The sequence below is a fragment of the Eptatretus burgeri genome, chromosome 10 (genome assembly GCF_056783735.1).
Source record: "Eptatretus burgeri isolate ZD-2024b chromosome 10, Ebu_testis_v1, whole genome shotgun sequence".
In the NCBI taxonomy this organism is placed as follows: Eukaryota; Metazoa; Chordata; class Myxini; order Myxiniformes; family Myxinidae; genus Eptatretus; species Eptatretus burgeri.
In genome coordinates, this window is record NC_140970.1 from 72,540,949 (window position 1) to 72,554,050 (window position 13,102).

The 13,102-nt window shown below is 42.5% G+C and overlaps 1 protein-coding gene across 1 annotated transcript in view; it reads right to left on the minus strand.

The window, feature by feature from the left end:
- Positions 1-12,780, minus strand: part of WNT8B (Wnt family member 8B) — a 48,761-nt gene extending 35,981 nt beyond the window's left edge. The window contains exons 1-3 of the mRNA XM_085898954.1: positions 12,609-12,780; positions 12,448-12,481; positions 11,916-12,054 (exon numbers count right to left, since the gene is read on the minus strand). Of these exons, the coding sequence (XP_085755080.1) occupies positions 11,916-12,054; positions 12,448-12,481; positions 12,609-12,685 (250 nt within the window). The 5' untranslated portion in view covers positions 12,686-12,780. The remainder of the gene's footprint in view (positions 1-11,915; positions 12,055-12,447; positions 12,482-12,608) is intronic.
- Between the last annotated feature and the right edge of the window lie 322 nt (positions 12,781-13,102).

Consider the following 13,102-nt stretch of genomic DNA (forward strand, 5'->3'; position numbering starts at 1 on the left):
CAAACCATATTTCCCATGGGTCGATGATCAATTAGTTAAATCTTACATTGATCGGTTAAGCGGTTTCTTCGATGAGGATTTTCATTTTCCCCACTTATATCCAATATGGCTGCCAGACCACGTGACAAATGATGATCGTTTTTATGAAAATCTTGTTCAAATTTCAAGTCAATCGGATGAAAATTGAGGATTTCAGAAATTTGGCCGATTTTGAATTCAAAAATAATTGGTGGTTGAATTCAATGACCAAATGTGCAAATCGACTTCAAAATTTCAAGTCAATCGGATGAAAATTGTCAATTTTAGAAATTCAGACTATGCTGCCCTTTTGGTGTATGTTTCCATCAAAAATAGTTGGGGGTTGAATTCAGTGAGGTGCTATGAAATCCTATTCAAATTTCACATCAATCGGATGAAAATTGACAATTTTATAATTTCGGCCTATGTTGACCTTTTGGCCGATGTTGACTTCAAAAATAGTTGGTGGTTGAATTCAGTGACTTGATATATGCAACTCTTCAAATTTCAAGTCAATCGGATGAAAATTTAGGATTTTAGAAAATTGGCTGATGTTTATCTTTGGCGAATGTTGGCCTCAAAAGAGTGACCACGATATCACTTGGTCACGTAACATGTGGTGAAGTTTCAATTTCCTCCACTGAACTGTTTTTGATGTATGTATGCTCTTCCTAAAATGCAGACACTACGCTACCGATCGCTTAACTCTGCTTTTCACTTCACGAGCGCAGAGTAACTAGAGAGTTCATGGAACAGTTTATCCCGCACAGTCTTGAGAAAAAGGACATGGGAAAGGTCTTTTCAACTCTCGCTTTTGCATTTCCGAGCACGATCTATATTAGCTTTGCTTGTGAACTTTGAATTACAGGCATGATGGCAACCATACAAAGCCTATGCGTCAAACGAAACAGTCCAGAGCTGGACTTTCTGCCATCTTTCTCGGAGAAATTGACGATTTTGGAACGATGTTTGAGTAAAAGATTAATTAATCAAATAGATATTTTGGATGAAGTTAGCTCTGCCATTGCATTGATAGGCGGCGTCATTTTTGTCTGAATCTCGCTGCTACTGGTGTGGCAAATTTTATTGGTCGAGACAGCGTAAAATTTCGCCTACGTACTGCTAAACTGGAGGACTGTGGAGGTGCAAACAAGACAATTTGTGTTCTCCAGTGTTCAAAATGTATAATTCACTTGAAATAAAATAAAAGTTTTATAAAAATAAAAAAATAAAATATATATATATAAAAATATAAAGTAAAATTAAAAACAAAACAAAACATTGAATTGGAAGTTTACCACTGATGATGCACATGATTATGTGTCGAGCAAAGTGGGGTGAAGCAATGAAGCAATTGGTTCACTCTCTGTCTGTCATTCTATGATCGACGAACTACTTGATTCCAATTGAATTTTATATTTTCAACACGAGCACACGAATCGGCATGTGAACCTGCAGTTTAGTAGTACTTTGGCTCTGAATTTGGAAAATTCTTCAGTGTCTCATCTGGTTAAGTGCATGCACATTCAGGGTGAAGTAATTGCTTCAGTCTGTCTGCCTGCCTGGCAGTCAAATAAAATTGAAAATCATTCCAAACAGGAAACTTTACGTTTTTAGGCATGTCTTAAAACACACATACAACAGGCACAAATTATTGATTTAATGTGTTAATTAAAGGCCCTGTCACACCTTGACGTTTTAGCCAGCGTATGGCAAGGTATCAAAATGTATGTAAAACGCTGGCGTACGCTGAACTATTGATGTTTTTTTCCAGTTTTGGACGTATTCATAACGAGTTGGACGTATGCATAACATATTAGTAACGTACACAGAACGTTTCGATAACATATAGATAACTTATATCAACGAATGCTGAGCGTGTTGTCGGCGTTCACAACCTTTGCCCAACGATAGTCTAACTTATGCATTATGCACGATAGTCTAACAAAAAAAACAAAAAAAACAGGGAGTCTGGAACACTGACACTAACCATGACCTCGACATGTTTCGACTTATGAGTAACTTACAAGTAACGTGTGTCGACGTGTGTCAACGATCGCGTAGCGTGCCTCCAACTTATGGCCAGCATATGCGGAACGTGCGAGTCATACGCTGGCATATGTCGAAAAATTTCAAGCATGGAAAATTTGTTTAACAGCTCGGCGTACTACGACGTATGCCAGCGTACTACGACGTATGCCAGCGTGCTCTTAACGTATACAAAACTTACCCAAACGTATTCGACGTGTGCCAGCGTTTTAGACAAATTTTTCATACGTCGGCATACGCTGGCTAAATCGTCAAGGTGTGACAGGGCCTTAAGGTGCTGTGCATCAGTGGCGGTAAACTTCCGATTGAATGTTTGAATGCCTCCGCTGACGAAGTCGCCGGACGCATTGTCTTCGGGTTGTCTGTACGTACATGCTAATTTTCTCTGTTTTCTCTGCAACCACTTATCCGATTGACACAATTTTCACCAAGGGTGTGACTACTCTTGTAGAATGTTTTAATGATAATTATAACATCATAAGTCACGTGGTGTGGCAGCCATGTTGGAAAAAAGGAAAAACTTTGGACCTGTATCTCCAAAACCTCTCCATCGAAAATTTTTTATCTTGGTACACGGCAAGTTCTCCCTATGGGAAACAAATGTGATTTTTTTTGACGTCATAGGTGCTTCGTTATGACGTCATAATAGCATACGTCAAATGCTTTATCCAATCACGATGAATATTTTGGAGGGTCATCTACGACTATGCCTGGTGTTGGCTCAGTGGTTAGGGTGGTGGCTTGGGAACCTCGGGTCCTGAGTTCAAGCCTCGTTTCCCGCTGAATTAATTCACCAGGGGGTTGACTCAGCCTGCCATCCTTCCGAGGTCAGCAAAATGAGTACCAGCTTGCTGGGATGACCGAGTCATTCGAGTATCCTGCGTCAGAGTGGCGACCCGTCCAGGATTGTACCCAATAGCCAAGGCGACTGCTTCGGCAGCACCAACGCTCTATACAGAGTATGGTCCCAATGGGGGATCTACGGCTAAATTGTATGTGGGTAAACATTGATGATGTCATCAGTCTTGTGGTTCGGTAGTCATAGTTTTTTCCAACATGAAAACCTTCAAAAAAACCTCCGAAACGGCTGAACAGATCGACGGAAACCTTTAAAGGTATGTTTTCCACCTATGATGTCAGGGGGCACATGCTTTAGCAGCCATATTGGATTTACCCTAAAATCTATCTTAAAAAATTTTTTCTCCACAACGGCTGGACAGATCGATGGTAAACTTCACACACATTCCCCAAGCCTTGGGGATACCAGCGTGTTGACAAATAGTTAATAGGTCACATGGTCTGGCAGCCTTATTGGATTGAACTGGAATCTTAAAATTATTTCTCTTGAAACGCTTCATCAATCAATGTCAAATGTCAAAAGTATGATCGAGTAGTCCTGGGGAATATATGTTTTAAATTTCAACCTGATCGGACACATGGTCTAGTAGCCAAAATTAATCAATATTTTGAATCTGCGTTCAGGGATTTAAATTGAACTTGGTACAAGTATGTATAATGATGGAATAATGTGGGCGGAGGCATATCTGTCAACATCGGGATGTCGAAGAGTGCCCTTCTAGTTTTTTTCTACATCCTTAAAAACTTATTTTATTTCAATTTAATTATATATTTCAACAATGTAGAATACAAATTGCCTTGTTTGCACATCCAAAAACCTTCAATTTAACAGTACTTGGCCAAATAGATGCCATCTAGACCACTCAAATTTGCTGTTCACCGAGGGTGGAGTAAGAGCGAGATTCAGACAAAATAGTGGCAACGACATCGATGCAACGACAGAGGTAACTCTCTTTTTTGTATACATTGTCGAAGCTCATATAACAGCTAAAACACAGAACATATAACCAAGGGAGCAGGAGACAAGAGGGGTGGGAGAGGGAAGCACAAAACTGGGGAACAAAGACATTAGGAGATTTGTGGAAGGGAGAGGGATGGGGTGGGGTACACGGGATAAGCAAGATGGACACTGCAGGGACTTTCAGAAAGGAAAGCAGGGAATTTGAAGGAGGTGGGTTTGAGTTGGATTAATGGGGGTAGAAGAGATCATGGTTGTAGATGGGGCAAGATATGAGATGGTGGTGAACAGCTGTTTTGAAGACCTGGAGGGAAGAGTGAGATTGAAGAAACTATGGGAGTTTGTTCCAGAAGTGGGAAAATGAGGAGTGAAAGAGTGAAGGTGAGCAGAAATTATTGATTTTGGCAGCTTCATGAGAAGGGGGTTGCTGGCGGACCTTGAGCGCCCTGCGGAAATATATGGAGGACAGAGCACAGACAGAGTGGGGCAAGGCCGGAGAGGAGACGGTAGAAGACAGACCACCTACCTGCCTACGGTGAGAGAGTGAGAGACCCAACGACTCAGCTTCATCACAGGAGATGCCAATGATCCAAAAGGCGTTGGTTTCTACAGCATGAAGCTGAGCTTGGTGTGAGGCGAGAGCATGAGCACAGAGGGGAGAGCAGTACTCCAATGAGGTTGCAAATGAAAGCTTTGTATGTGGCCAGGAGCTCAGGTGTGCCAAGAAAGGACTATGCACGACGGACGATGCCCGGTCGGCAAATGGCTTTGGGCGCCAGCTTGGAAATGTGGCTTTCCCAGTAAAGATCATAGCAGATAGTGAGGCCCAAGAGCTTGAATGACAGGACTTCTTTAAGAGGATTGTTGAGAAAGTATATGGGGGGCAGTGGGTGGGGGGGGGGGGTTCCAGATGGTCCTTTTGGAGAGACAAAGTGAGAGTATGAGATTTGTGAGACTTGAAAGACATGTTCCAGATGATTGACCAGCTTGTGATTTTATCCAGGTCTGCAAAGAGTGAAGAGGCTGCTGCCTGCTGATCAAAGGGATGAGAGATGGTACGGCATACGGTGGAGTCAGCAGCAGAGAGATAAAGTGGATTTTCCAGAGAGTTGGAGAGATCATTGATGAAAACCAGAAAACGCAGAAGGCCAAGGACACTGCCTTGAGGAACTCCTGCCTGGACAGGAAGAGGAGATGAGAGAATTCCATTAAGAGCTATGCATTGACTGTGATAGGAGAAGAAGTCTGCGAGCCATGAGTGGAGATTGCCTTGGATACCATAACAAGAGTTTGGTCAGCAGAGTGGGGTGCCAGACCACATCAAAAGCTATCGATATGTCAAGGGAAATGGCTTTGAGCTCAAGTCGGGCAATGAAGACCTCCATCCATTGTTGGGAAAGCAGAAGCAGCATGTCCAGGGTAGAGTAACCTGGTCTGAATCCAAATTGATGATCAGAAATCAGGCCATTGGCGAAGAGGAAGGATTTCATGTCAGAAGCGATGATGAATTCCTTGACCTTGCTGATGATTGAGAGCAGGCTGATTGGTCTGGAGTTGCAGCGATCAGTTTTTGCACCTTCTTTATGCAGAGTGGTAATGTTTGCTAATTTCCACGCAGATGGCAGATGACCTTGAGCAAATGAGAGGGTGAAAAGAACAGAGAGAGGGTGAATAGAACAGAGAGAGTGTGAATAGAACAGAGAGAGGGTGAGCTAGAGCAGCAGAGCTGGTTTTTAGGACACGTGGGCTGATGCCATCTGGTCCGGTTGCAGAATCAGTCAAGATTTGACAGCAAGCTCTCCACCTTGTCAGGAGAAAAGGACACAGAGTCCAGGAACAGCTGGGTGCAAGTCAGTAAGGTGGGTACATAATGTGATGGGTTTGGGATACCAGATTTAGAAGCAAACATGGAGTTTCGGCATTCAACCTTTTTACGTGGCGTGTTAGCCGTGCAACCATTTGAGGTAAGGGAGGGGATGAAGTGGGAACATACACCAGAAACAGACTTAATGAGATGCCACCAGGATTTGGAGGAGGGAGACAGGTTTGGGAAATTTAGACTTGACACCAGAAATATGGTGTTTCCTGGCTCTCCTGAGGGTAGACACACTTGTTCCAAGCTTTGTGGAAGGAACTGAGATTGCCTTCAGTTGGTTTAGCCTTCCATGAGGTGAAGGAAGGCAAGTTGTTTCAGGACAACTACTTCGCCACTACTTCGCTACTTCACCACTGTACTTCAGTGTACAGTATCATAGATGGAAGGAAGGGTATGACAACTGAAGACTATATGGGATAAATCTGTACATGAGAGAGAGTAAATTTCTTTTTGAAAATTCCCAGGATGAGTTGACGTTTGAGAAAGTAGAAATGGGAGACCAGTCGAGAAGTTTGATGGCTGCTTGAAGTCCCTGCCAGTCAGCCTGAGTGAAATGCCAGACTTGGCACTGAGGTGGTTCCCTCGTAATGGCCAAAGATGTCCACTTTGACAAGCATATGGTCAGATGAACCAATTGGAGCAGAGGAAGAACAGCAGACTTTGTCCAAAAGATCTTTGTGTTTTATGTATCTTTTTCTCAAAGACCATTCAAAATTCGACAGTTTCTCCGAGAAAAGTTGTCAGAAGGTCCAGCTTTGATCTGTTCCATTTCACCCCAAGGCTTCGTATGGCTGCCATCGCGTCTGCTATTCAAAATTCACAAACAAGGCTAATGTAGATAATGTTTGGAAACGCAGAGCAAGAGCTGAAAAGACACTTCTCATGTCCTTTTTTCCAAGACTAAGCAGGGTCAGGTGTTCTTTAACTCTTGTAAAGGGAGGGAGAAGGGAAGGAGAGGGGAGGGAGGGAGGGAGGGAGGGAGAGAGGGGAGGGGATGGGGTAAGGGAGCTTGGAGGGGTTAAGAATGGGGCAGTTTTGAAGGGGGGGAGGTGAAGAGCGAAGAAGGGAGGAGTGGGGGAGCAACACTTCAACAAATGTTGCTATACACTCCGGGAAGAGGGCGTGGGAGCGAGGAGGATGGGGGAGAGAGGAGGTGGGGTAGGTAGAGAGGAGGTGGGGTGGGGAGTGAGGAGGGAGCAAGGAGTGGGAGCGAGGAAGAGGAGGAGCAAAGAAGGGTGGAGGAAGAGTGAGAGCAAGGAAGAGATGTCAGGAAGAGATGGATGCCTCACCACATGTCGTTAAACACTCCAGGAGAAGAAGGTACGAGGAGGGGGGTGGGAGCGAGAGGGAGAGAGAGGGAGAGAGAGAGAGAGAGAGAGAGAGAGAGAGAGAGAGAGAGAGAGAGAGAGAGAGAGAGAGAGAGAGAGAGAGAGAGAGAGAGAGAGAGAGAGAGAGAGAGAGAGAGAGAGAGAGAGAGAGAGAGGAAGGGGGAGTATGAGGAATGGAGGAGAGTGAGGGAGGAGGGGACTAGGAATGGAGGAGAGTGAGGAAGGTGGGGTAGGGGGAGTCAAAGATAATGTTATGTTATGCTTTATCAAAAAACACACACACAATTCGAGGTATTTACGTCATAGATGCGTTTCTGGAAAACAGTGTTTCAATGAAACTTCAAAATCCCGTTAATTTTTAAGATGTATTAAAGGGGAAATGCATTCCTGACAGAAAAAAAAATTTGAGTGGAAAATTTTTAAAGTTTCTTTACTCACCCGATTCCTGTCGTTATGTTAATCATTAATTCTTTCTTTTAATTCGATTTCTTCCCCTCTTTTTTGCCGTCCTCACTCCGGAGATTCCCTACAGAGACCTCTAAGCAGCTGCTTTTGCATCGATCCCGCTGGTTAATTATTTTCGTTGCACTCAATGAAACCAGCTCAATCAAGCTCATTAATTTTGGCACATTCCTAAATCTTTTCTTCATTCAATATAATTATCCAAACAGTAGAAAAATATGTTTAATGCTTTGGAAATTTCACATTTTCTTGTGGTATATATGGAGAAGAAGGGACCATAGCCTTGCTTGCTTAAAGTAAATAGGTATATCGGCTTGGTTATAAGACTTTATTTCTTTAAATTATCAAATTTCACTTCAGATTTCGACACTTATTTAGTCCGGACGATATCCGATCCACAAAACTGAAATAATATTTCGATGATAAACTTTAATTACTCCGTGAGAGAGATCGTGGAAAATCGTGTCATATAATCCATGAAATCGCTCCAAGCTCCGAATTTGAAAACTGTAGTACATACAAAAGCGATAGAAACAGTGATTTCATAGCAATGATGAACAGGCATTCAATATGAGTGAGGAAAGTGAGAAAAAATAAAACTTTATCGTTAAGAAATCGTTCTGGCCTGATCCAAGTCGAGGCATGGTTGAGCAGGCCAAAAAAACATGGCGACTTCAGACCCCAGCGAGATTACCTCGGTTATGCCTTAAGACCCCAGAGAGAGAGCGGTGACCAAAGCTCGCCTGATAAAGGATAATATGGAATCGGCAAAGCCGAGAAGAGAACGTAGAATTATTCTTCTTACATTCGCTTTTGACTTTACCGATAACTGGTTCACAACTATATACTTGCCAATTATACCGTGGTACGTGTAAGCGCCGCACAGATGATGATTTGACGTAATTTCCGGTTACTTCGGCCTGGATTCGGGATCAGCGATCAAATAATGTAAATCACGATTAAAAATTATTTTTTGATGATGCTGGAGATATCTTTATTAAAATTAACTTTGGGAAAAAATAATTGAATAAATAAACAATAACTTCTGGTCAAGAATAAAAGAAAATATAAGTTCCAGAAAGAGTTTCAAAATCACTCCCGGTAATGTTAAATACAAAATAAACACTTCCTGTCATGAAAAAAATCACTTTCGGAAGAATAAAATTAACTTTGGGAAAAAATTTTTTGAATAAATAAATAAACACTTCCGGTCATGATCTCCCGGCATGCATCATTCCCCATGACAAAAACCAGAAACAAAAATAAACAGAAACAAAACAAAAACGGAAGTAAAAGGGTCATAGCCAACGACACGGATTCACAATTGCCAGGGTATTGTGTTGTTTTTTTTGTTGTTTCCTAGTCTCTCATGTGTACACGTTAAGTAATATTCACAAGATAGAGATAAAACCCAATCGTGTTTATACACCGCACAGCGTTTAACAACAACCGGAAGCAAAAGGTGATAGCTAACGACACAGATTCCAAATAGCCAGGGGTATTGTGTTGTTGTTGTTTCCTATTCTCTCACGTGCACGCGTTAAGTATGAAGCTCACTGCGTTCGCTATAATTAAATGAGGCAGTTAATTATCTTCAAAAGGGGTGTTTTAATTAACCCAAACACCCAACTTTCACTTTTGCTCTTCCTTGGAATTTTCTTAGTGTGCATGCAAAGTTTCAGGCTGTTAGGTTTCATGGTTTGGGAGTTATGGAGAATACACACACACACACACACACACACACACACACACACACACACACACACACACACACACACACACACACACACACACACACACACACACACACACACACACACACACACATACACACACACACACACACACACACACACACACACACTTATTTGTGGAGCCAATTTAACAGAGATGTTTGTCTGTCTGTCTGTGTGTCACCATTTTTCTCAGAGATGGCTCACTGGATCTTCATCAAACTTCCAGAGGTTTATTAGCAAGTGCTGGGGAATGTTATAAGCAAAAACATCTTTTGAAATTTTTGAAAAAAAAGTTGGATATTCTTGGATTTATTTGTTTTTAAGCTACTCTCTTGTACTCAAGCCTTTATAGCTGTGTGAAAGGTAATATTAAAGAACACTAGATCCCATTATTTAATGGGTATAGGGAAGTGTTTAAGGCGCCGTCAAAAAAAAATAGAAGAACAAGCTCAAATGAGCTAAGATCCTCGTCTTAATGATGACGTCATAAAAACGAATATGACGTCATTGTGATGTATCAGGTTTGCGATAAATTATCTGTGCTGATGCCCGGCTTGATTCCCGCAAACAAAATTCAAACAGCTTGCCTAGTTTCGGAGATAATGGTATAGGCGATTTCCATTAGCGGCGATATTATGACGTCAACTTTTTTTCTAGGAAGAATTTCCAAAATCGGAGATGGTTACTGCCTGCGCGTGGGCTTTCTGCATATACACTTTCTGCATATACTTTCTGCATATACAAGTTTCACTAAGATCTGATGAAAACTCTGGGTTGTGAAACAAAAAGTCAAAAAATAGGAATGACGTCATAAAAATTGATATGACGTCATAGCGAACGTAGTGAGCTTCATACTCAACGCGTGCACATGAGAAAATAGGAAACAACAACAACACAATACTCTGGCAATTTGGAATCCGTGTCGTCGGCTATGACCCTTTTGCTTATGGTTTTTGTCATGGGGAATGATGCGTCCCGGGAGATAAAGGCATCGTCGGAGACATGAAAGACCCAAATATCAGACATGGTGTATATTTCCTCCACTGATTTTAATAAAGATATCTCCCGCATCATCAAAAATAATTTTTTATCGTTATTTACATTATTTGATCGCTGATCCCGAATCCAGGCCAAAGTAACCGGAAATTGCGTATACAGTTGTGAACAAGTTATAGGTAAAGTCAGAAGCGAATGTAAGAAGAATCCTACGTTCACGTCTAGGCTTTGCCTATTCCAGATTAGTGATGTATCACATGTGCGGTAATTCATCTCTGCTAATGCCCTGTTCGATTCCCGCAAACAGAATTCAAAAAGCTTGCCGAGTTTCGGAGATAATTTTTTAGGCGATTTCCATTAGCAGAGATATTTTGACGTCATAACTTTCTTTTCTAGGAGGAATTTTCAAAATCGGAGATGGTTACTGTCTGTGCAGGGTATTTTTACATATATACGCCAAGTTTCAGGAAGTTTCGATGAAAACTGTTGGCTGTGAAACAAAAAAGTCCACAAGAACAACAACGTGAGTAAGACTTAGAGATCCTCCACGAGGATCTAAAAACAATTTAATTTCTTCAAAATGCCAACAGGATAGGAACAGCGCTGGGAAATGCTGGGTACCCCTGCTAGTGTTCCCATTGTTCCCAAACTATTCATAAGCATCACTGATCATGACATGGGGAGGGAGGAGGTTAGGGTTTTTTTGTTTTGTTTTGTTTGTTTGTTTAAAGAATATGTGGGTGAGGGTAAAAGTCCAGTATGATATTTAGAATATTCCTCCTTTCTCTACCCCCCCCCACCCCCGCCCCCCACTCCACCCCAACATCAGTTTTGAGTGAACATTTCTATCCAGTTCTTTTCAACCAGTTTATCCATTTTACTGTTTTATATTCTACCAGTGTTTGGGTACAGAACATTGAGTAATCATTTGAACGAACTTGATGCCGTCATCATAATTGCCCTTCATAGCCAAAGATAGCCATTCACACGTGAAGTGTAAACAGCCTGGGAATGTGAATTTGTTTGAGTGTTTGAGCTGCTGCCCACACAGCATCCAAACTCTGACATAGCAAGTACGAGTGGTATCACCTGGTAGAAAAAGATATCCAAGAATACCAGACCACTTATTTCCCACAGTCAAGGCAGGAATTTGGAATTTGTTTAGGGTGCTGGCGATAACTCGCCTATTTGTCGTGAAAGGCACGGTAGCATCTTTAACGTCCACCAGTGCTAGCAGATGGATCCTGCTACTCCCCACTCCTCGCCCCCCACCATAATGTCCTTTTAATGGATGGAGCACACATTGATACATCTTTGATATGAAATGCCAGGATGACAATTTATAGTCGAGTTCAGATTCGCACCCAGGCTCGACAGCAAAAAGTTATCCTGTCAGTTCTTGGATCCCACGGAGCTCTTTTCTCTGAACATAGTTTGGTGGTGGTTAATAAATTCTATACGAAGTAAGCCCACCATTATGATGTGTATATATATATATATATATATATATATATATATATATATATATATATATATATATATATATATATATATATATATATGTCCTAAAGTCAAGAAAAGCAGCCATCACGTCCTGGAGAATCACGAGAATAGGTGATTGCAGAACCACCTACCTGCTTTGGGGGCTTGTGGACCAGCCTGTAGCCCACTGCCCACAGGGCAGTTCCATGGCTCCCATTGGAACTGTCTTCGACATTCCTGAAGTGCCCTTTGGGCACCAGCAGCCACGCTCGCGCTGTACACTGACGGAGCCTGTAGGGCACAGTGAGACCGCGTGTTAAAGCTGAATCCGGAGAAAGTTTTGAACACGCCATGGACTCAGCTATATACACATGGGAAACTGATTTGGTGTATGACTTGCCCTTCCCCAAGTAGTCAATGACGCTGGGCTGAATGTATCGTTAACTGTCGGAAAAGCAAGCAGGGTGGCTCTGTAGCGTAGGTCCAGCGTCATTGACTACCTGAGTCCGCAATTACCTACAAATGAAAAGCAAATATTTCTCTACATTTCCAATCCTTATAATACTTGGGGAAGTATCCCCAGGTGGTTAAAAAACACATGCAGGTAAACCTGCGATACCATGATGACGTTGACGTGACGTGCACAAAGGGGATTTATGTCTGGGATTAATGTCATGTCCTCACCTTGGAGTCAGACAGGAGGGAATTGTGAATGGACCTGAGAACACGACAGACATTGCAACATTCAGAAAAAGGCGCCACATGTCATCCTTAGAACTACGATAGCGGAATTGTAAATGAGAGAAGTGAGTTGCAGGTAAAAATTCATAAAGTTTGGAGCTCACCAGGCGTAGGCATGTCGGTGCAATGAAGCAAAGCAACTGCAGGTGAGAAAGGTGATGACAGCGGTGAGAACCTGCATGGCGGTGTCTTTTTGTTATTATTATTACTATTACCTTTAAACTCATGCACACATACACCTGTCCCCTCAATCCAAGGTGTATATCAAAGCCCAGCAAAGTGACCACTGTCCCTGCCCTTCTTGGAGGTGCCATTTATATAGGAATCCCAGGCGGCCCTTCGGGTCACGTCGAGGTTCAAATGGGGTCTGCACACCAGATGGTTGCAAGCAGTCGTGTGGTGGGACCTGCTAGACTTCCATTGGCGCCAGTAAAGGGTCTCTCTTCGGTGGAAGAATGGGGAGGAGGGGTGGGTGGGTATGAGAGTGCTGATTGGAAGGAGGGGGAGTTGTCATGTTACAGGGATGGGATAGACTTGACTAGACTAGACGGACAGTGTCCATACCAGCATGCCCCTTGTCCGGGCTATTATGGTTTAT